Source organism: Eufriesea mexicana, unplaced genomic scaffold (assembly GCF_001483705.2).
Source record: "Eufriesea mexicana isolate 0111107269 unplaced genomic scaffold, ASM148370v2 scaffold4744748266, whole genome shotgun sequence".
Classification (NCBI taxonomy): domain Eukaryota; kingdom Metazoa; phylum Arthropoda; class Insecta; order Hymenoptera; family Apidae; genus Eufriesea; species Eufriesea mexicana.
The window spans coordinates 66,576-91,219 of record NW_016907956.1 but is presented as its reverse complement, the minus strand read 5'-3'; the positions used below and the strand labels follow the sequence as shown (position 1 = coordinate 91,219).

Below are 24,644 nucleotides of genomic sequence, written 5' to 3'. Positions count from 1 at the left end.
GATTTCCCTTTTTCTTCTTCTTTACTCTTCTCTCGGTTTCTCAAATTTCCCAGGTGACGCGCATGCGCGCGATGCGGCGTATTCCGCTCAGTGCCGTCAATGTACCACCCCGTATACACCTACGTATACTTTATCCTTTGCAAAACATTTGGTCCTTTTGTCTCCCTTCTCCGTCTGCTCCACTGGTTCCTTTATCGCGCCTCCTTTCCCCCTTTCTCTCTCTCCCCCTTTCTCTCTCACTCTCTCACCCCCTTTCGCGCGAATCGCTTACAATCTTTTCTCGTTTTCCTTTTTTTTCCTATTATTCGCTTGGTATCGCTTTGCTCTATCGTTTCGTTCACGATAATTCGTTTGCGAATGCGCTAGGAACGCTCGAAAGGACGAGACGCGGAGACGATATTAGAGCTTTTCTTACTTTTTGGTGATCGGTCTTGGTTGCGGACCTTCGGACTTTCGTAGTCTACGGGGCGGTTTCAGCTGCAGTAGCGAGTCCGCATCTTCCCTGAAACAGAAAAATCCACGTTCGATCAGACTCCGTCGTACTCGATCGGCGATGCTTCCTCTCCTCTCTCTTGTCCGGTGATTACCCCAGGACGGAGGGTGGGATCCGTTGGCGGAATCGGAGCAACAGTGTCGGACGAACGAACGTAGGAGGAAGAACACACGGGGACGGGATATCTCCGAGCGACTAGCAACGAGACGAAAAGATCGCGCGTTCTATTCGCGGATTGGAACAGGAGAGACGCGCGCGCGCTTTTCGCGTAACGACCGCGGCTTAAAAAAAGAATAAAGAACCCGCGTTGTCTCGCGACCATCCGCGCTTATTCGTAAATAACGCGCACCGCGCGTTCGTCCTGAGGATCGCGATCCAGCCACCACACCTGGATCGTCGCGACGCGACGCCGGAATCGTTGCTCGGAGAGATTAACGACTACCGCGGCACTCGCACAGCGCGGAATCGACCAATGATCTTGCGCGCGATACGCGCGATCGCATTAGACCGATTAGGAAAATTTCCACGAGCTGCGAACGGGCAAGGTCAGGACACGGGCCGTGAATCGCTTCGAGGATTTATCGCCGCGCCGTTTCATCATCCACGATCCGGTTAATAGCATCGAAATTGCTTCTCGCGAAAAGGGAATCGCGTCGATACGTAATCCCACTGACGTAACACGACAGTGGAGGAAGCGCGTGGTCGCGAACGCGCGTGCTCCTCTCGCGAAGAGAGGATGAGAGGATGAGAGGAAGAGGAATAGCGTTCGATGGATATCGCGAATCGCGATACGATTCGTTTGAAACGACGCGTTCGTACGCGATTCACTCGTGGCTCTCGAGCGCGCACTGGCCACGCGGAACAAACGTGCTCCGTTCAGTCGTTTCGCTTCCGTCACCTATTTCCTCCAACGCTCGTCCTCCGATTTCGGTTGCCGCACATTTCTCTGTCATCCACGCGTCTCGCGACGAGCCCGACCGAAACGGCGCGAGAAATCAGGGTAAATCGATCCTTTATGGCGACGCGGACACGCGATAGCGTAAGACTATACATTTTCGGCGCAGAAAGGTCGTCGTTGGAACGCGATACCTTAGCGCGTGACGCGCGGATGCGATTCTTCCTTGCCTCCGTCAAACAATTTCGTCGCCTTATTCCATTAATTTTTGTCGAGCAATCGCTACGCGTTCGATACTTACGACGACCACGCGATGACTGTCCGGCGTGACAAACGCGAAAACTTCTTCGCTACCCTGAGAACCTTGGCCGACTTGTGCCGCACGATAGATGCCGGGAATTATTGGCCGCGGCCTAGGATAACGATCGTCGACGACGAGAAACGCGATGCGAATGAACCGTGTGGTTGGACGGTGAGCGCGTAACTACGAAGGAGAATAGGGAGAAAGATTTGGACGACGGAGAAGGTGTCGGTAGCGGTCACGCGGGGAAGGTGCGCGCACGGTGCACGGTACGAGACGAGAGTACGATACGCTACTAAATCGGTCGAGGAGGCACGCGGTCGCTTTATGAGCGCGCGATCGGTTGTGCGCGAGGAATGCGCGAGGAACGCGCGAGTCGAGCCTCCGGCACCGCGAATTCCCATTGGTCCCGGTCGCACCACTATCGCGCGACTTTCCGCCACCGTCATCCACGCACGCCCACCGTCTTAGATTCGAACACCTAGTCTCCTTTCCCCTTTCCCCTTTCCCCTTTCCTTCTTTTCCGCCGATAGATCGATCCTTCGCGATCCGATCCGCGTTCAACCTACCGGATCGCAGTCGCTCGATCGACTCTTCGAAAGCCACCACCGAGCGAAACTCCCGGTAAAATCTACTCGGAGGGAAGCAAAACGTTTACCAACGAAAAGAGGATCGGTCAGAGGAAAGGGAGAGATCGGTTACGCTGATCTTTCGCTTTTTAATCAAGGCCACGAGAAATAGAATACGAGGAAACGCGGGAATTCGGGTATCGAGATAAGCGCGCGGCCATGAGAACGAGAGTGGATTCGAATGAGGCGACAAATTGCGTGGATATATCTTTTGAAAGCCGTATGTATCTCTCTATGCGTCTGGATTGGCTGAAGGACGAAGAAGGAAGGGAAGGCAAAGGAAGCGTAGAAGCAATTGCACGCAAGAGGTTTTCGAGTTTAATCGCGACTGAATGAACATTGCTCTAACGACAATCATTCTATTGGCTATTTTTAACTGGAAATAGGTTGAACCGGAGGGCTCGCGGTATCGAGAGGGCACGACGAGACGGTGACGCAGGTCGAGCAGGGGCAAAACTTCCAAATTCTCGATACATACCTTCGATTGAGGTACGAGATGGGAAGATATAATGTAAACGATAAAGTAGCAGAAGGTCGCAATGAGAGGCAAACTACGCGTTGTAATTATTCATCGTTGCGACCGAATACCAAAAATAACGTCATATTAATTGCCATTCGCGTAATGAGACCGCTATTATTGGATAATTCAGGAACGCGCGTTTTATTCGAACGTTGCGACGCAGCTGCACATCTGCAGTATATGGCGCATGCACGGGTACGCGTCTAGCGAACGATCGCTGACTTTCCTATATGTCCTCTCTCTCTCTCTCTCTCTCTCTCTCCCCTCTCTCTCTATCTCTCTTTTTCCTTTTTTTTTTTCCATTCGGCCGAAATTCAACTGTACAAAGCCAGTGATGTATATCGATGAACGTGACCGAACCGATCAACAACGGTTGCGTCCTTGGCGATTTTATGAAATATTCGAAATGTTCGTAACGATTATGCGCACGCATCCAAAGGTATGTCGGTTGATTATTTTTATGGTTCAAATCGAGATATTACGCGTATACGCATACTTTCGAATGTCGGCAAAAAACAAAGGAGCGCGAGATAGCCGTATATAGCAAATATGGAGAAATGACGATTATTTTTCGATATCGCTGTAAAAACTGCCTCTCATCGACGATCGCGAATCAAACGTACGTATTATCGGTCTACGTTGACCTCGAACGTGGTAGCATGGCAAACTTACGTGAAATCGAATTCGTTACTCTTACGTATTTTTCCTTTCCTTACCAATCTTTCCTTGCAAACCTCTGAATTGTAATTTTAACGACCGATCCGAAACGTACGCATGAGCCGGACGACATTTTTGTACTTCCAGTATAATATGGTTGACGAAACTTTCAAAGGTAAAAAATATCACTCCGAGAAGGTAAGTGCTTCCATCTTTTGAGAAGATAGCGTAGCAAAATGCGCGAGTTCACCGTGGTATCGATGGTAGGCAATGATGGTCGCTGTCGATATAATGCGAGAACGTGAAACGACTGTTGGTAATACGAGATATTCGGGGCACAGCGAGACGAAAGAACACTTTCACGTAATAAAAATGAAAAAAGAAATAAATCATACCTCGATTGCGAGTACGGTAAGCGAATCGAGTCGATTTGTCCGAGTCTAAACACCCTCGTTGTGTGTATCGGTAGCGAGAACATTGCGAAGACGGGAAGAATAGTTTGCTTAAAATTTAGAACAACCGTACTCCGCAACGGCGTGGCGTGCGCATCGGCACGTATACCGAATTATGTTACCGTCCTGTATCGTCCATGAAAGCAAAAGAAGACGCGTAAGAGCTTCAAACTCGGCACATAACGCCACGAGATGATGCAACTTTGTTTCGATCTCTACTCTTCGTTGTAACTTCGTAGAATCGACGGACGCGCTCATTTTCTTTGGTCAAAGATCCGTTTAGTCAACGAATGGAAATAGAAATCCCTCGACTTTCTCGGACGATTCGTATACATATAGGGGATTGATTCCGTTCAAATCTATTTCGAAACGGCAACCATGGAAAATTTTTCTCGCTATTGCGACTCGTTCGTCGATAACGTCTAATCACGATAATTCTGCTGCCAGGGGCCGATTTGCAGGGAAGGAACAAAATAATAAAGCGCAATTGCGTGAGCCCTCGATTATTTCATTGCACGTTGACGTCAAATTACGCCGCGACCAATCGCCGAGCTCGCGGATCGACGAGCCCCTCGGAAAAATCGACGAACGCGCGTACTATTATATTTCCTCGCGAAAGCTGCATGTTTAACCTTCCCTCTTTCAATGACGAGTTAACCGATTCAACGAATTTTTCCATCTTAAATATTTTATTACTATTTTTTCTCCATTCTTCGGCCTCTTTCGATTTATGATAATCGACAATTTTCCCTCGTAGCGCGTTAAAAAACGTTATGACAAAGATAATTATCGAAATTGGCGAGATATAACGATCAAGATTGTTCGATACCTCTACTTATAAAAATAAACATAACCTATACGATTTTTCTTTTACCTCGGTTTTTACTACGCTGGAAAAAGAAAGCTACGATTAAATAATAATCGAAGAAGATGCATATAAATCAGAATGTAGGCCAGAGACAAAACAAAATGAAGGTACAGCTGCCAACTTTTACTCGATTCTCATATCCTAGACTGAGGTTCTCTTCTACGCGGCTTACTCGAATCACGTTATCGCTGTAACGGCTCGTTCTTCCCGCGCTTCTCGCGTGACTCGTGTTAACGTTCGAATCGTTGTCTTTTCACGATTTACCTAATCACTAATCAAAGAGGAACGAAACGATGCAAATTCCATGTAACTTTCGACTTCGTTTTATAGTTTCGAAACTATCTTCGACAACGTGCGCTTTTATTTATACGCAACGTTAAATACACGAGCCTCTAACAGAGTTCTTAATCGAACTAACCTTGCAATTTTTCGAAGAATTATCTCGGATAGGCTATAAGTAGTCGAGTCACATTCTCTTTTATTTTTCTCTTCTTTCCTTGTAAACCAATCAACGACGATTTTTTACACTCGATATCAATGGCTCTACGAATTGAAATTGCCGCGAATGAAAATGCAACGTCAGTGGACACCCACCTCGTCGTTCAAGATTATACAGTCTCTTAGCACGTCTTGTTACGTCACGGGAGTTAAAATAACTTTCCTGTTACAAGATCATCAAAGTTTTCTCACAATTATATACGCATATCGTGCAAACGATATTGTCGTTGAAACACGTGAGGACGGTCAAATCCGCGAATACCAATAACGTGACCTTTCGAACTTGACATCGATAGTCGAACCATCGCGATATGTGCGTAAAAATCGTGGACGAGCACGTGAATCGAATGGTGCAATAGCATGATAAGCGAAGTTTTGCGATCTCGAATGGGATTGGTTGTCTGTGTTTTTTCAGCAACGATGTTGAATTTTCGAGAAAAATCATAAATTGTCGAACAAAGATGGGAAAATGTGCCCGAGAAAAAGACGAAGAAAAAGGAGTAGAAATGAGAGCCGCTGAGGGTCGAGCCCCTTGGTCGATGACCGGTTGAACCAATCACGAAGCATCTTAGAACCAACGCCTACCGATTCGACCAATCCGAGATTAACATTTCCGAAGGCGCGTCGCACGTATCCGCTTTCTCTGATCGTCGAATACCGAACTTCGTTGACACTTGACAGGAAGCTACGCACGAGCAAACAAATTTTACCACCGTTTCCTCCATTTTAACCTATCATTCGACGAAAAGACTTTGATTCGTGTTACTCGATAAATTCGTCTTATCGCGCGATAAACTTAATTTCCTTCGATCGATCAATTCGATTTCTCTCGTCGTCGAACTCGATATAAAGACGTCTCATGGGGGAGTTACGAATTTATTACGGAATAAGTTCATAACACTACAACGCGAAATCTAATAATATCATTAGGTCGACCCTCTAACTTACTTTGAAATCAAATCTGGCAAACTTTCAATTGTGACACTGCCATACTAACAGTATAACCTAACATTACTTAAGACAATAACGAAATTTCATTTAAGTCAATTCAATTCACAGCTGTCGATTTATCCATCAATCAATCGATCGATATATGGATTTCGTTATTGCGAATGGTACGGTTAATTTTGGTCATACGAAAACGTAATCTGGAGAACAGATAGTATCTCGACGTACTTCAGATATGCTAATCGAAGGAATATCGTTCTTTTTCACTTATTTTATTATCCCTTCTATGAATTGCACCACTGCCGAAACAAATGACATTTCAATGTGACCTGACCGGTAAACACGCGCGCGAAATGTGGAATATCAAATTCAAGGCTATCTTTCTTTCGTATTTCCTATGCAAAGGTATAGAATAAATCGCGTGAATAAAATTCTTTGTTCGAGGATATCTCTATCGATGGTACATTCAATTTCGAACTTCGTTCGAGCCAACAAAAATTTATCTCGCTTTTGCAAAGATACGTTGTATGAAAGATTGGCAAAAAACATTATGTAAGATTGTTTAAAGAATAGTGTTTCTATACCGAGCCGTCGTGCAAGAATCGAGTGCGCAACTCGGCGAATGTCAGAACACGTGTTTCCGAATGATATTGGGAAAACGCGATGCACGAACGATTCGTGAAGTTGTTCCTTTTTTTTTTTAGAGGAAACAAACGTACCTTTGTCTAGTTTATCGCTGAACCAGATGGAAGAGCAAGGAAAAATTAACACGTACTGAACCCACTTGCACCCCGTTTACCCACTATTGACATCGAAACAAATCTATCGCGTAATCTCGCGGAGAAAACACGCGATACGAATAGTAACCAACGGAATAGTACGAACGTTACACACGTAGATACTGTCGATGACGAAATTAATCGGTTCGTTGCAGAGAAACGAAAACGTGATCACCGTCCCGCGTTGCGTATGTGACTGACCGAGAGTATCCAAGTGAACCTCTACCGCCGCTCAGACGCTCATTTGTGCTCTCTCTCTCTCTCTCTCTCTCTCTCTCTCTCTCTCTCTCTCTCTCTCTCTCTTCTTTCCCTCCCGCCCTCCATCGCACTCACACACTCTCCTCTCTCTTGCTCTCGCTCTGCGCCCCATCTTCTCTTTCTTCCTTCAACGCTCGTACTTTCGTATTCGTCCCCAGTCCTTCTTTTCCCTCTCTTTCCCGCATTTGCCAAATCTCTTCTCGATAGAAATATAGATATCCCCATCATGTGTCTACAACGTTTCGGGCAAAAGCAGCTACTCCGAGTTTTGCGTCAATCGCGTTAATAGATGTGCATGCGTCGATCGCAGAGGGAAGGTAAAATGTTGAGAAAATAGCGAGTATGCTAAAAAGAAAAAAATGAAACATTTTCTGGACAAACTTTCTTTTTTTAATCTTTCCACTTACACTCAAACTCGATCTAGACTCACGGACAACCCGGTATGAACTGGTTTGCATCAACGTGTATGTGTGCATCGTGGAGACTAGCCAGGCGGCGAGTTTGCGCGAAGATCAGCGAAAACAACCGAAGACAAACCACGTGCCCGCGATGCGAATCATTCACTAATTTTATCTCGACCATAAATGAACAAAATTTTCGTTTTCGTTTTCGTGCCTACAGGTTTATTTATTTGTTTCGTTACGATGTGTCGTAAGAGAATTGTTTTACCCATATTATTCATACATAATTCATATACAATTTGGTAATTTATGAATATGTATCATGCACGCGGTAGAATATTTTTCCATTTACATACGGTAATTGCGAATACGTAATCTATCAGATTTTTTTGCTTACGACATGTCACAAATTTTTTTGTACGACAAATTAATCTGATTTGCCGAACAGAGAGGAGGTATGTAAGCGAGACTAATCAAAAACACTTTCGATATCAGTTTCGCGCTTTTTTTTCTTCCATTTTTCTTCTCAACGAAAAGATAATTTTTTAACAGCTTGTACTCCGCCCATACGTTGTTCTTTGAAAATAAATTTAAACGTACGAGTGCTACCGAATCGATACGAAAGGAACCGAAGATACCACGTGTCGTTTTAACGCGTTACAACGGCGTACATTTTCAACTCGAGTGCCCTAGCTTTAAACGCGACAGAATAATTGATGCTGGATAAAGACACTCGCGATTAACCTTGGATTTTTGCAATGATTTTCAAATCGATATTCGAATTCGCGTTAGTATCGAAGTTAAGTATATAAAAACATATCAAATGTCCCAACGAAGAAGTGTTTTTCAGTAATTCAATTCGACGACAATGACGATCGATTTTTTCTCGTTAAAGAAACGTACGATTTGAAGAATCGATTCGTTTGCTCGCAGTGTTATCTTTAAATTGACGATAAAGCAAGTGCTGAGAAAAATGAAAGACGATACGTACGAAGGTGTCGTAATATTACACACGCGTATAAAATGGCAATAAGCGAGTAAATATTTATAAAAATATTTATATCTACGAATATCGGGCCCCTAACGAAAAGAATGGTTGCTCGTTTTTCGAGTGACTGCGAAAAGTATTATATACATACCGTTCGAAGTGACCTCAGATTCTTTTTTGGAGCGTCCTTAACCTCGACACTATTTCGACGAAGAAAAACCTTGCAGAAATCGAAGCACGATAAACGGAATACACATCAACTTTGAGACACTTGCATTTCCGATTGGTAAAAACTTTTGTTCCACGAGATTCGCACTATGTAATTTTAGATCGTAAACATGTCGCGAGGAAAAGTCGCGTGCACGCTAAATATCACTCTATTCCGATACACGTGACTTCTCGCCTGCGAGAGTGTTGAATATCTCTTGTTAGCAAGCAAATGTCGTTAGAGGTTAGGTATCACTTTTATTCAGTTCACAACTATATTTTTCCCATCCGAATTGAACCAACTGGACGATCGATGGGGAGAGAACAAGAGAGTACGAAAGAAAGCACGAACGATAATCACGTCGCGTTTGATGAAGAAAAAATTCGATGAAGAGGGAACCGAGGTAATGGCAGAACAGTGCATACACACTGCAACAGTCCGTGTACGGCACTAGCAGCGAGAGAGCGTGACCTTCGAGTACACGAACGCTCCGGCGTCCAATTGCTTACTGACGCACCGGCATCAATCGGAAGGACTTTTATATGTACCCCTCTTTTCAATTTATTTTGGCGGTAATTACGTATCTGCCGGTGACCTGTTGCAATGATCCTTTCTCTACTTACTATACCCGACGTCGCTCGTTTTGTACAATTTCGAATCTGTCGCGAATATTTTGAGGAATAATTTTGGTCATTATTACGCAATCGCGTATATCGTTAATGCCAATGCCGGTTAATATGAGAAACAAAACGGTATTAAAGATTATTTCATTTATACGTAGAATTTTTAATTTTTAATCTTAAATTTTCAAGTTTAATTTAATATAGAATTATAACATACAAATATGCATACATAAATAAATAAATACATTTTACATGTAGCCCAATTTCATTCCTATTTCATTCCTATATCGCCGTTCTCCTAATGAATAACGACAAATGGAAAACATTCGAGAATGATAATTTCGATTAACGGCAGTTCTACTAATTGTCATTGTTCAATTGACCTGACCGTACAGACCGAAAATAACGAATTGAAACACAAAGAGTCTAAACGGCAAATTTTCAACGCGAAACCACGTGACTCGGTTTGCGTTCGGCTGATTATTATAATGCAATGCGATTACGAGCATGTCACATGATCTGGATTCGCGTGCATCGCGTGACCAATCCTTGCGTCGATGCATCTGCTGCTTCCACTTCTTCGCATCTAATTTCGTCTGTCACCGTGAATTTAACGATTAATCGCGAAGAAATCGTTTGACAGATTCACCGCTATTGTTTGTCAGATGTTAGATATGGCACGAGTGACGGGCACGAGTGCAGCCGAAATTAAAGAGATAATCGCGGTAGTTGCGACGAACCCCGATATGGCAGTCGTTGCACGATTGTACGTCAAGCGTGATTCAAAGCTACGATACGTTCGTTCGTATTTACTTTTTCTCCGCAAAGTCATCGGGTATACACGTGTTTGAATTTATCGTTGATGTTTGTAGCAATGTTCTTAGCCGAAGAGAAGAAATTTTTCCACGATTAAACGATTCGATCAATTCGCCGGGTCAACGGCAGAACGGAGGATTACTCGAGTCCCCAAGTACGTTGACACAATGTCCAGAGTTCCTTACGCGTGTATGTGGCCGCGACTAACATGTACACGCGTTCGCATACGTAATATTAAAGTGTGATTTATTAGTCCCGACTGCTTCATTTAAATTGCCGTAATAGGCACTTACGTGCATTGAACCTTGGACCAGAAGATAAAGAAAACTATTCTCGTTAATTTGCGCTTAAGCGTCTCATTGGACGAAATGTATAGAAAAACATTGGGTCGAACGAAACGATATGGAAAGGAGAGAAAAAATGAGACGCAAATCTTTGAATACTCGGATTATATAAATCTCGATAGAAAAAATGAGCGCGGAAGATTAGCTCGGTCGGTAAAAACTTTGTCCTGTCCATACCGGTGGTTCCGAGTTCGGTCGATAAGGAAAGCAAAAAAGGAACTGTCACGTGGAATCAGTGAAACGGATGACTAACGAATTGATACGCGTACCGATTAGCGACTTCGCAAACTTACCGGGTTCCATCGAGTTGATATCGGTCAATTTTATCACCGATTGATCCACGATGACGACGCAGTTGGTAGCCTTGATGGGTGCGCTGCCCGCTGCAACTCAGGCAACGGCGAGCTCCTTGCCAAACAACCAGCATCACTAGACAATCAAACGAATGACCCTCAACTTTTTTTATCTCCGTATTTCAATTAACTTTACGCTACATGTACGATATACACACACTTGTAATATACGAGAAGATAAACGATGGAAATCAACTGATTGTGTTACGAAATAGGAATACCGTATTGTTCCTTTTATTTTTTTCTCTTTTTTACAACTTTTTCAATTTCGCTTTTAAATTATGCAGCGATATGCTAGATGAAATAGGTATATACGGTGGATATCTTCGGGAAACATATTTCGGATTCTTGATCGAATTTTGAAATTTCTTTTTACGTATACGATCCTACGTCAACGAACTGTGTGTTACGAGGTAAACCGATTGTTCGATGAAAATAACGAAAATATCGAACGAATTTGAAATTGTATTTAGAATTTTATCCACTCTCATATGGTTTGCTCGTTTCTTCTCTAACCTCCTAACCATACGTTGAAATCGATCGTCATCGCATGACGTTTCATCGATTTTTCTTCTCAAGTTCATACGCGTTCGAGTAATTCAAGGAATGTTTTGCTTATAAACATCTCGTTTTATTTACGTACAAATTCGTATGGTCACAATCGTACATATTACTGCAGACGTTATAACGCAACAATTTTGTTTTTACACTACCGATAAGAAATTTACGAAACATTGCGTGACGCGGGTATAGCAGTTTCCATTATTTATCTATATCGTCTTAAAATCACGGTAACGCTATATAATACGCAAGTAGAATAACGTTAACGACGATAAAGGAGAACAAAGCTACCTATGAATGATATGACCTGTATCAAGGATGGAATGTAGCATACGCTTCGCATTGTGAGATTTCGCGTTGAAATATTGAAATTGAACGAGTCAATGATTTTCATTTTTGAGCATTTTACAACTTCTGGCACTGAGTTAAGAAATTACATTGAACCCAATTATTAAAGCCGATCAGGTCAACAGACGTAAACGCCATCTTTTCCTTACATTTTTAAAGGGAATATACATGAATATTGCACCGGGTGCAAGTATTAATCTGTTTTTTTCTATTATTTTACAATTAGAGCAATCGATACTATAAGGCAGTTCTCATAATCTTGGTGTAATCTTATACTAACCGGTAAAGCTGTTAAAATCATATAGTTAATAAAGTCTATATTTACAAATTATTCGTATATCGTGAAACATAGAACGTCAAGCTTGTGATAAAATTCCTAAATTTATGTACTATTGCATATTACAATGATATCAATGATATTAAATGGTAAAATGAAATTAAATTATCGAATGACTTAATGAAAGAAATTTAACGGAAAAATTCTTTCTAGCAACGGTAATAATTGGATATTTCCGCTCGATCTTTCGCAGTTTAACGACCGTTGTTCATATAAGGATCGCGAAATGATATCAAAGATTCATTCACCCTTCTGACACTCTACGAGGCAGAACGAGAATTTAATCGAGATAGCTTTACGATGTAAACGAGACGGACTAACAATAAGACTAGATCGGATTTTCAAGTATCTATGTCTCTATCCACTTTATTCGTCTTGTACCATTTTATATAATTTAAAATTATTTACCTTTATATTACGCTTCAAACGTGAAATTAAAATTCTAATGATTTATACCTATGATATAATTGTTATCGAATATTGTTATGACATAACTAAATTATCGAGCTACTGATGTTACGTTTCGATGAAATTTATGGGGAACCATGAGTATAAGACTTTAGCTTTAATTTTCTATTTAACTAAAACTAAACTAAAATATTTAATAAGTAAGATAATAGACATAAAGGAATAGTCATGTAGATAATTCCTGGTTTAGTAATTGATACCGTTTTTAAAACTTGTACTTTGCAAATAATGAGGAAGAGATCTCTACAGTCTCGGGGAAAAAATTTCATTCGGTTATTGGTCTAATGCACCTTGTCTATGATAGTATGTACCAACGGTTTTATTTAATTCAGGTATGTAATCTGTATAAAACGGTATTTGCTTATATCTTTACGTTATTATCTAATAATAATTTCACGCAATACAGTTTGAGAGTTTAATTTTAAACATGCCAAAGAGAAGACGAACCCTCGTGACGAATCTATTTTGAGTTCAAAGTAATACATACATGAAAGTATTGCTGCAGAGGCGGAAATCTCTGTGTAGATATTTGTTAATGGCAGCGTTTGCTTTTCGAAAACATGATTTCATCAACGATATCTAAATAAGATGTTATACGAGATAAAGAGCAATATTTAAATCTGCTCACTTTAAAACATTCAAAGTCTTATCGAATTCGAGATAAATGATTAAAAACTCGCTTGTTTGGAATAATAAATGCGTCGAAAGTCAAAGTATGAAGTTTTCTGTATACGTATAATATAAAATATATGTTAGAATCTGACAACATTTCTTTATACGTAAATGTTTAAAAATGTTCTACATGTTTTAAATATTTCACTTACCTTGAGTACGTCAAATACACGCGATAGCGTCTTGAATATTCCACGCGGTTCGAAAAGAAACAAATCCAAGTCTCAGTCGGTATTATCGCATATCACAATTTCCTTTTTACTATTGATTCACTGCTTCACGATCGTTCTACGACTTGTGCGCTATATGTAAGTTCTATATTAGCGTATAATACGCAGACGTTACGTATCGGAAATATCATAAATTCTGGAAGAAAATTTTTCGAAAAAGAAACGCATGAATTTGACACTTATTAGAACACGGACATTGAACACGATGAAAATTGTCAGAAAGTGCACTCGTACGTACTATTAATGAATGGCACAGCGGATGGACGGTCGATAACGTTCTCGCGAGGATACATCAGGTTAACGTAGAATTTGACAAAATGACCAGCGCCAATCGAAGTACCATCGAATACTACTGAGTAAAGACAACTGCACGCATGCGCTTGCAATTCCTTGCATTCTGTGTTTAGCGGGAAGTATGAAACATTTACTCAATAATAAAAGCCGTACATTGCAACTATAAATGTTACAATGAACATGTAATATAGAAATTACAAAACGAAAAATATGTATAATGCTGTGAAAGATATATTACGTAACTAATGTCACTTTGCAATTAATGGGTACATAAAGAAATGATTAAATAAAAAATTGTGTAATTGGTGTATGTTAATGAAACTGATAATAAACGAAGGCAATTAGATAGCAACAATGTACGTGTATGTGCGATGTTTGTATTCCTTTACATATGTGTATGATCAGTTACAACGTATTAAGAGATATACAAAAGTGATTATACGTTTTATCAAAATGGAAATAAATCACGCTATAAAAAATGTTGATTTAAATGTATGAAACTCGTTTGCTGAAATAAATTATTAAATATTATGATACATCAGAGTGAATATAATTTGGTATAAACCGAAGGTAGAGGTAAGTACGAGACATGAAAATAACGAAAAGCACATAATCAAAATGAAACATTCTAAATAAATGTATACAGAACAAAACATTAGTTACCCCATCCTTTTCGTTGTCATGCAGCTATTGTACCGTACAAAATTTGTTACAATTATTAAATAGCTAATTGAAAAAGATTTAATATGCTACAGCCTCTTTACACTTATATAGATCGACAATGTTGTTTCGTGATTTGTTAATGAATGAAGTTTTGAAATAAAATCGTACGTTTAGGAAAAGCTTCAGCAAGTATTCGCTAAAACATAAATAATATCTTACTGAAGTAGTCAAGTATCAAAACATACAATATATGTGTATATATATTTACATATAACATGCATACATACATACATATATGTACATATATGTATGTATGTATATATGTATGTATATACCGTCTTAAAATTAAATACTGCGATAATAAATATAAATATTTCGATAAAAAAAACGATCGTAATTTTAAAAACTAGATTCTTAAGATAGATATACTACCTTAGTGATTTTAACATATTTACATAGCAATGTACACCTATTACATAGTTTTTGTACACAAATGGAGAGAATGATGTGATGTATAGCTCGTTACGTTCATGATCTTTTTTGCTATTTGTTAACCTAGTGCATCATTTTATGAAGTTTCAAAATTTTCCCTAAGCGTTGCTTAGCCGTTTTCATTCCTTTCTTTGGTTTTCGTTCTGAAAAACAAGCGATAATCATATTTTGAACACTGATCGAAAAGCAACAATTATTTTGACAAAATGCAAAAAACAGTACAGAAGGGCACACTGAAATAAAGAGGTACATTACCAACTGGAACCGGAGCTGCTAGCTTCGCTTTGACATCTTTAAGCCTATTAGGACTAGTTAATATCGAACCGAATCCTATGCTTGTTTTTATTGTATTCTCCGAGGATGTGGTCGACGTACCAGTTGCCGAAGATACGGATGAGTTCTTTTGCTTCTTTTTATTGTATGTCCGCTTAGTTGTGCTCTATCATATTATACGAAACAAGAATAAATTATTTTTGTTCTAATTACTATTACCAATGGAATAGAGAAGGATATAAAAATCGTAAGAAGTATAATTTCTAAAAAAAAAAAAAAAAAAAAACATTTTCAATAAAATGAACAAATAGTTTCGTACCATAGAGTAGTTATAAATAAAATATACAACGTATTTATTTTGTTGTTATTATGATATTATAATGAAACACAGTGACATTGAATAGTATTCAAAGTACATGCAACACACATTATGAAACGAGAATGAAACCGTAATATGCCTACCAATTTCTTCTTGGAGCCCTTATCCATGTTGTTATCCAGATAATCGTCCTATGCGATATGAGTATGCAAGAAAGAAATAATTATGGAAATGCAAATGAATGTAAACATAGGATCGTACATAGCTTGATAAGTGAGTTAATTTATGTTATCTGATACGAATACGGAACGTATTGAGTTAGAAATTGATTTAATTACTTACTAACTTGAGACGCGATATAATAACAATAGTAACAATAAATAAAATATTAAAATCAAAACAAAAAAAAAAGGAAAAAAAACACATCGTGAAATCACAAAATAAAAAATGCATACATACCGATTGTTTCGCGCGTTTCGCTGCAGCTGCTTCAAGCCCTTTTTCAACGGATGTTTTCCTGGCACCTTCTCGAGCTGGACGATTCGTCTTTGGCAGGAGAGGTCCCACTCTGGCTTTTGGATTCCACGCCTCGTCTATTTGACTTTTCGCTTTAGGTTTAAAGATATAATCTTCATCGTCTGAAGCATCTAGAGCTGGGTAAACTGTATCGAAAATATATATGATGATAATTATTAATGTAACCGGATTCACGTAAAAAATAATATTTTTATGTTTCACATACTAAAGTCATCATCCTGATGAACCTTATCGATGTTTTCTATCGACTGATCATCATCTTCACCAGGCTGCATTTTAGTGATTTTTGCTGATTTCGATGTACTGTTCGATGTAGTCGAGTAACATTGCTCGCTGAAGGATAACATCCCAGCGATCGCTTCCCGAGTTGATGGAGATGCCCTACCAGAACTGGTTGTTTTCAACTTATAAATACTAGGACACCAAAAACGTAAAAAGTAACAGTGCTATTTGCTTTTAGAAAGTATATGTATACATGTACACATACACACGCGCGCGCGCACGCACGCACGCACGCACGCATGCATGCAGGCACAAATATATATATATATATATGTATATGTATATATATATACATATATATACACACATATACACACATATACATACTTTTGCTTCTCTCGACATTAAAGAAAAAGGAAAAGCTAATAAGTGTAACAATAAGATAACACTCAACATGCCTGTTCAAATCAATTTCTCAAGCATGCTAACGTTTAATATTATCTTACCCAGTGGGTGGTGGCATAGGTTGACTGTATTGTGGTATTATTGAAGTCCTATAACCAGAAAATATTGTAAGTAAATGATAAAATTGGTTTGACTCGTTCAAAGATTAATACTAACGTTACATCCAATCTTTGAGCACCATTCCCCAAAGTATAAACCGAGGCTTTCAATAATTCTTCGATACCATTTTTTGGTACATCGTTCAAGACGTCAACATCTCCATCGTGATCTCGTTTCGACCGCTTTTGCATGTTAGTTCTGGGTGCTCTCTTTCGTTTTGGAGATTCATCGATAGTGAACCGACCGTAATCGCTTTCATTGCTACCGTCGTGAAAATCGTATATAGAAGTTTGTTTCCAAGTTAATTCTTTCGATGCTCCAAGGGGGTGATCGGTGGTTAAGTTATTATATGTATTTATGTCATCGTGTGTACTCCTTACAACCTCGTTATTGCCTAATTTAAATCTAATTACGGTCGGACTTTGTTTTCCTGGTTTCGACGATCGTTTGTTACTAATCTGAGAAGGATTTTTTTCTTCCAAGGTCGGATTCTGAGTTTTGACATAGGGATACATAATAGGTTTTGGTAATGTCAGTTTTAACGGTGGCCTGCCTGACGACGGTGATTCCGAAGTGGTTGAATCCATTTTGTTCGTTTCCTTTAACGTTGCTTTAAACGGGTTATTGGCCATTCTATCGGCAACGTCGTAATCTACAAAATCCTTATTCAGCGGTTTCTTTTTCTTGCGTTTACTCTCTCGTTCTGGTTTCGGAGGATTTAAAGATATTAAGTACCGTTCCGCGTGTCGGATTTCCTTACTGAAATCTTTTAACAATTTTTGACTATTTATGGTTTCCGGTATTTGACCCCTACTGATCATATTGTACTGAAAAATATAATATAAATCCTAGATTACCCGTGAAATATAATCTATGATGGAGTGATCTTCATCACGGATAAAATAAACATACATCTTTGTCTGTGTTCCATTGTTTCAGAATACTGAGTAATGCTTTGACACCCTGTAAAAGGTATGCTGGACATTTTTTTCCTTCGTTATTTAGTTCTTTCAATTCTTTCAACAATTTTTTTGCTGCAAACCAATTGATTGTCTCAAAACCAGGATATTGAAATTTGGTGGGTGTTTTCATTTTTTTTTCTAATTCATATATTCTATAAAGCACGGAAATTAAATGAGTATAGCTGAAATGTTACTATCAATTGTATTTATGAAGAATTTTTACTATCAATCATATGTATGTACTCACTGTATTTGCATTGGAATGTTAAGACTATGTACAAAGTTTCCACCAAAAACCAAAGAATCGACTGGAGTTAATACAGCGTGTATCCAACCTGTTGGAATCATCATAGTTTGCCCTTGTTTTATAACGCATTTGTAACATGCGTCGGCTTGGTCGCCAAAAAAAGTTTCGCTTTGCGTTGAACTACACATCCACTGTTGATACAGTTGTAAATTTGCAGCAGTAGGCCTGATTAGATAAAACACTTTCTCTCCGCGCAGCACATGATACCATACAGATGTGCCACCAAAATCAATGTGAAAATCTGTGAAACTGTCTTTGACCCCCATTAGGCAATATTTTTGCACTTCAGGGCGTTTTATGTCACTATCCTCGGGCCAATCGCGCGGCCAAACAGAATTAACCCAGTCAAGTTTACGCGCGATGTATGGTGCTTCGACCATTGGTGAAAGACTGCAACGTTTATTTGTTAATTTATATATTATAAATGTATATATATATACTTCCTAGAAACATTTAAAGCCAATATGTGGCAAGGCAATTAATATTGGTATACCCAGTGTTTGTAAATTCAAGACTAATCACATTAAGAACCCTTGTCCTGCAAGGGGAATTGTAATATTCAACAAAGTCTCTTAATTTCATTCTGATATTACTTTGTCTCGTAACGTCGATTACATCCATGTCTCGATCTCCACCTGAGAAATAAGAAACAATTATGTCTGTCTGATATAAATTTTTAATAATACAACTGTAACAACATGAATGTTAACATATACAAACAAATAATACCTATGTAACTTTCTACGTCATAGACACTGAAATTTGGAGGTGGAACAGTCATGTCAAGTCCATCCTTTCCATCAACTATAATTGGACTTTCAAATCCATTAACTTGTAATTGTTGAAGTGTTAATTGTTGTCCTCTAACATGTTTAACAACTTCATCGGCTTTTGGGAAATGTCTAGATTTTAACTCTCTTATAAATACTGGTGTGCCAGTTTGAACAGGTTTTGTATCAGCTTCGGATTCAGAATAATCATGTCTATGCCAATTTAATCTTACTTTCACTGCGGTATAATTATCATTTAAACAATAAGAAATTTAATGGTTGTTAATGTATCTAGAGAAAGAAAAATATAATTTTTATGTACTCACTAAGCGATGGTCCACACATTGCTTCGCAACGTGGACAATGGTATTTATCAAGATCTATGGACATATACTCTTTTACAGACACACATCTGTAAGGAGAAAAAAATAGAAGAAACATCTTATGTATTATTTGTGATATGTTCAGCTATATGTGCAAGATATTCGGAACATTTACAATTTAGCCTTACGATTTGCTATAATATCAAAAGGTAAGGCATCGTTAAAATAGGTTATGTAAGTATCAACAAAACCTCTTTCTTTTTCTGTAAAACATGTTTTGCAACCAATATTATCACGTGAAAGATTACAAAAGGATAATCATGAGAGATTAGTTAAATTATTTAGTGATTTATCGCGAAATAAAAACAAAAATGTGTTTATGTTGTACTTGGGAAAGCATAATCTTGTCACAGTGTTTGGATCATTGTTGTTAATTGTCAAAGTTTCAAACATTTACCCTCCATGATACCACTCCTTACAAACGTCACATTGTATCATAAATTGTTCGAAATCGTAAGAACGGCCACATAAACAGTAAGTAACTGGTAACTCCATTTTCCGTGGATATTAACGCTAAATACACCTTCGCGACTCGTATCGTTAACATTGGTTGGTAACTATAGTAGCCGTGATGCGTCGCTGAAGAGCCGCTCCGTCATCCTTTTTCGGAAGTATATTAAACAAGCGTTTTCATTTATCCCCATGGAAGTTAAATGTAAATCAACCCTAATCGAAAAGTGATTGTACACGCAGTAGCGCGCGCACCGGGCACATAACATGTAGTATCTGCTCTGATCTTATGTTTAAAGGCTGAATTGTATCTTGTTTTTAGTGTTAGTTTACAGTAAATTTGAGATTAATTTGGGAAAATATGTCCTTTGAAGATGAAAACCTCGTTTCATATTTGAATGATAAAAACCATAAAAATGAAAGCAACAGAAGGGGAAAAGTTGAAAAAAAGATCTTGAAAGTTGGTACAAAACATACCAAAGCGTGAGTAGCATCGAACGATTAAAATCTTCTTAATATTTTTATTCCGTACGACTTGAATGTTGTTAGGATTATATCCAAATACATTTGATGCAAGAATTATAATTTAAAAATTAGGAACATACCACAATATAAAGTACGAAACAAACTTGTCTTGGGAACAAGAAAATCCTTTTTAAAATATTCGGTTATGAATCCTTTGTACATGAGAAATAAAAAAGTTCAAAACAACACAATAGCTGGAAATTTGTTATGTAAGGAACAGTTATCGCCACAGTATAATTCAGAACGAAGGAGAAAAAAATATGCTAATGCCGAAGGAGTACAACGTAAGGAATTTATATACTCTATAATAAACTATTTGAAACTGCATTTGTCCATATTTGTGTATCAAAATAAATATTATGTGTATTATATATGTATAAATATGTTATATATATTATATATTATATATTTATTACACATATATTATATATGTGTAAATAAATATATTGTCTATTAAAATAAATATTAATGCTTATTTAAGTAAAAAATGGGCTAATATGGAAAAGGATTGCATAAATTTCAGATTCTATGGATCTTCCTTTAGATTCGAACAATGATTCTGTAGAAGTGCAATCAAGTGGAGATAAAAGTAACAAGCAACAATGCAACATTTCAGACCAAAGAAACATAGGATTACCTGTAGTAATAGAAGTGCTATCAGAAAATTTTTCCACGTTAAGTATACCAAAAATACTTGAAGAAAGCGATCAGGTGAAACCAGAAAATGACGTTCTCAATGACAGTCAATTACATATACAGAATATGAAATCTGAAGCACATGAATCCTTTGTTTTTGTTGCTGAATCGTTAAATCCAAATGATAATTCGTACGATGATGGAAGTAATGCTAAGACTATGTCACTGTCCCAAAGAAAACAAAGAGAAGATAACAAACAATCACAATATAGTAATTCCAGGGTTCCTATTTGTCGAAAAAAAGGGTTTGTAGATCCTGTTAAGAAAACTAAACGATCTTCTGACGTATACAAAGAAAGCACAAAAAATAATATCATCTACTCTGTAACGGAAAAGGGTAATACGAACAAAACGGAAGCTTTACAGAAAAACGATATAACTACTGATCAATATCCGATACGATTTTATTGTGTTAGGAACAAAGTTGTTGCCGTTATGTCAAAGAATGCACGGTTTTGTTTTACCGGCAAATTAATTGTAAAAGTTATATATGGTGCGATAGAAGCTTATGGATATGTTATTACTGCGAAGACCGATTCAATTGAGATCTATTCACCAAGAGGATATAGCAACGTTTCGATCCAAGCGAGTGAAAAATGTGTGTATAACGACGAAACGGACATATGGGTATCGCTTTCTGCCGAAGGTATTGATCGAAGTAAGGAGAACAAATTGGTTGCCGAGATCGAACGAATTCAACCTGGCATGACAGTCATTTTTTTATCCAATTTGGAAAACAAATTGACTAGGTTCTTACAGGTTTTTTATCCATTTAGGCTATTTCCAAGAATAAAGAATACATCGTGTTATTCTTGGACCGATCCAAAGAGGGCCGAAACGATATTGCAATCAAATCTTTCTATTAATTTTGCGTTCAAGGAATTAATAATTGACCCACGTATCACGCAAGAAGTTGTCGAGAAAATATTAAATCGTTGGCGTTCGAACGAATGGTCGTGTACCTTAATTGCTGGTGGAAAAGGTGTCGGTAAATCTACTACAGTGCGTTACTTGATAAACAGTCTACTGCCAGTTTCCAAAAAGGTGGTTCTCATAGATGTTGATCCAGGACAAACGGAATGTACACCAGCCGAATGTATATCGTATACTTTAATTGAAGAACCATTAATAGGACCAAATTTTACGCATTTAAAGACTCCAGTTTTCCAAATATATATCGGAGATGTAAACGTGACACGGTGCATTACACGATATATCGAGGGTATTAAAATGTTGGTTGATAAATTGTCAAATTGCCCGATCATGTCACGTCTTCCAATTGTCGTAAATACGATGGGTTTTTCACAAGGAATCGGCTGGGATATCATCTTGTTTACAATCAAATTGATTCGACCTTCTTTCGTGGTACAAATTATGTCCGGGAATCCGAAGATAAACTATATCGGATATTTAAGCAAACAAATGATAAATAAGCAGGTTATTGTCACTATTTCATCGTTCTGTATATCCCAATAACTTTGTAAATGGTAGATACGATTGAAGAAATGTATTCCTTACAGAAATTATCGTGGACGGCATGTAGCATGAATGTTATCGACTGGAATCAATCATGTGATCACGAACTATTCGTGGTACGTTCGCGTGCGGAGAACAACGGTACTCCAGGATACGAAACTTGGAACATGGAACCATATCAACAACGAGAGCTTGTAATGATTTCTTATCTCAGTGAAATTGTTCAAAATTCTGTGAACTCAGCGTAAGACTTGTGATATAAATGTTATTTGATATCCGCTTTAACATATTTGCGATTGTTGGAACACATTTTAATGCTACAAACACAATTTTCTTCAGGTCACGTTACGATGCTTTGTCGTTAAGTATCAACGAAGCTGTACCATACGTGTTAGTATCTTTTTTTTTTTTTCATACTGTGGTATCGCGGGATGAGAGTGTTATCTAGAGTGCGTGCGAAAGGATGAATGATCGTGCGCTAGGATCGTGTGAACGGGATGTTTATGAATGTATCGAGTGGCTTTAGGAATGCGTTCGAGTGTTTGGGCTGAGTGACCCGCTGAGGGTAAGATTGCGAGGAGTGCGTGGGAAAGTGTGATTGGGAAAAAGAGAATAGGTATGAAAGAGGATAGAATGGATGGTTTTAAATAGGGATGCAAGGGCGTGAGTGGACACAGTCAGGGTCAGAGAGACAGTCAGTGACAAAGAGAGAGGGTGTGGAGTCGGTCGCGGTACGTGTAGTATAGGAGAGTTCAGAGAGAGAGTTGTGAAGAAAGGTATTAGCGTTGCGAATATAAACGTGTTGTTAGGATTAATAAATAGTAGTTTTAGTATTATTCGTATTCGTGTTGTTGTCCCCTCCCATCTCTACAATACGCATCCAGTTAAACGTATGATTATTCTTATTGAGCTGCTTTAATACACCGGGATTTTCTTTCTTACAGGACATCTTTCATGACATTATACATTTCCATACCACAAACATCGGTGCCTGCATCTCACGTATTGAACGTAGTGAATGGTAACATAGTAGCTTTGTGTGGAATCGACGTGAGCAACAACGAATCGCAAGAAGGTGAAAATACGCATGGTCCCCGTGTATTAAACAGATTACCACTTTGCGCTTGTTATGGTTTTGGTGAGCATATCAACGTAGGCATTCATCCTTCCGTGTCCACGCGATAATTCATGGTTAACGTTCAACATCGTTTCGCCTGTAGGTATTATTAGAGGAGTTGACATGGATCGGAAAGAGATATTCATAAACACCCCATTACCAGTTTCTTTGATGAGATACGTAAACTGTTTGGTGGGATGCATACCAGTGCCTGTTACGTTATTACAAATTAATCAAGAAAGGAACGTACCTTACATCGGTGGGAATGATGTTTTACCGATGAGCCGAATGCCACGCAGGGGATACTTCCGCATGAGATATGAGTGACCTGTGAATTTTCTTTATGTGTCTCTGACATTTGTTTCTATTTTTTTAAAACGAACGTGTATAGTATTGTAGAGATGGGAGGGGACAACAACACAAATACTACTAAGACTACTATTTAATCCTAACAACACGTTTATATTCGCAACACTAATACACCTTTTTTCACAACTCTCTCTCTCTCTCTCTCTCTCTGTGCCCTCTTATACTACACGTACCGCGACCGACTCCACAGTATTGTCTTTTTTTCCTTATTTTTGCTATAATTATGAAAGAAAACAAGAATGTATAAAATGAGCGACATTTTTGAGGTTTGTTTAAAGTATACATAATACGAAAAAAAAAAACAAAGTACGATAGGAGAAAAAAAAGAAAGAAGTAACAAATACAATAGAATTTTAATGGATAAAATAAGAACAATAGAAAATATTGTAAAGAACGTGTTTTATTTTTCAGTTGTAATAAAATTAAAAATAAATGATCAAATCAGGCAAAATATCTAAAACACGTATATCTGTTTTGCTTATATCATCCTGCTTTTCGACTAGATGAAGCGTGATCTGGTTGCATTTAACGATCAGTTTCTCCTGAATTCACTAATTTTCAGTATTATTCAGTGTGTA

At 38.4% G+C, this 24,644-nt stretch overlaps 3 protein-coding genes across 10 annotated transcripts in view; 1 reads left to right on the top strand and 2 right to left on the bottom strand.

Moving 5' to 3' along the window:
* LOC108547350 (trehalase) overlaps window positions 1-13,985 on the bottom strand; it is a 23,567-nt gene extending 9,582 nt beyond the window's left edge. For 2 of the 5 annotated variants that reach the window (XM_017899837.1, XM_017899861.1), the window contains exons 1-4: window positions 13,886-13,985; window positions 13,570-13,783; window positions 10,972-11,107; window positions 416-502 (exon numbers count right to left, since the gene is read on the bottom strand). In XM_017899837.1, coding sequence (XP_017755326.1) covers window positions 416-502; window positions 10,972-11,105 — 221 coding nt within the window. In that variant the 5' untranslated portion in view covers window positions 11,106-11,107; window positions 13,570-13,783; window positions 13,886-13,985. Of the gene's footprint in view, window positions 1-415; window positions 503-6,980; window positions 7,218-8,838; window positions 9,000-10,971; window positions 11,108-13,569 lie in introns of those variants that run through there. The other 3 variants (XM_017899845.1, XM_017899877.1, XM_017899868.1) reach the window with 3 other exon arrangements.
* A 1,174-nt stretch (window positions 13,986-15,159) lies between these two features.
* Window positions 15,160-19,980, bottom strand: LOC108547424 (histone lysine demethylase PHF8). 4 transcript variants are annotated; one of them, XM_017899948.1, is made up of 13 exons: window positions 19,831-19,980; window positions 19,377-19,462; window positions 19,010-19,288; window positions 18,774-18,915; window positions 18,221-18,670; window positions 17,924-18,125; window positions 17,069-17,838; window positions 16,954-17,001; window positions 16,431-16,639; window positions 16,148-16,350; window positions 15,832-15,879; window positions 15,352-15,535; window positions 15,160-15,239 (listed from the first exon to the last, which is right to left on the bottom strand). In XM_017899948.1, the coding sequence occupies exons 1-13, from the start codon at window positions 19,926-19,928 to the stop codon at window positions 15,160-15,162; spliced, it is 2,799 nt and encodes a 932-aa protein (XP_017755437.1). In that variant the 5' UTR covers window positions 19,929-19,980. The 4 variants fall into 4 exon arrangements, with proteins under 4 accessions (XP_017755437.1, XP_017755447.1, XP_017755454.1 ...); XM_017899958.1 differs by having other exon boundaries at window positions 16,431-16,615; XM_017899965.1 differs by having other exon boundaries at window positions 16,431-16,606.
* Window positions 19,981-20,137: 157 nt separating this feature from the next.
* On the top strand, window positions 20,138-24,199 carry LOC108547449 (polynucleotide 5'-hydroxyl-kinase NOL9). The gene is made up of 7 exons (XM_017899982.1): window positions 20,138-20,366; window positions 20,481-20,692; window positions 20,932-22,541; window positions 22,625-22,824; window positions 22,920-22,970; window positions 23,525-23,718; window positions 23,801-24,199. Exons 1-7 carry the CDS (start codon window positions 20,245-20,247, stop codon window positions 24,022-24,024), a joined length of 2,613 nt encoding a protein of 870 aa, XP_017755471.1. The 5' UTR covers window positions 20,138-20,244; the 3' UTR covers window positions 24,025-24,199.
* Window positions 24,200-24,644: the final 445 nt, after the last annotated feature.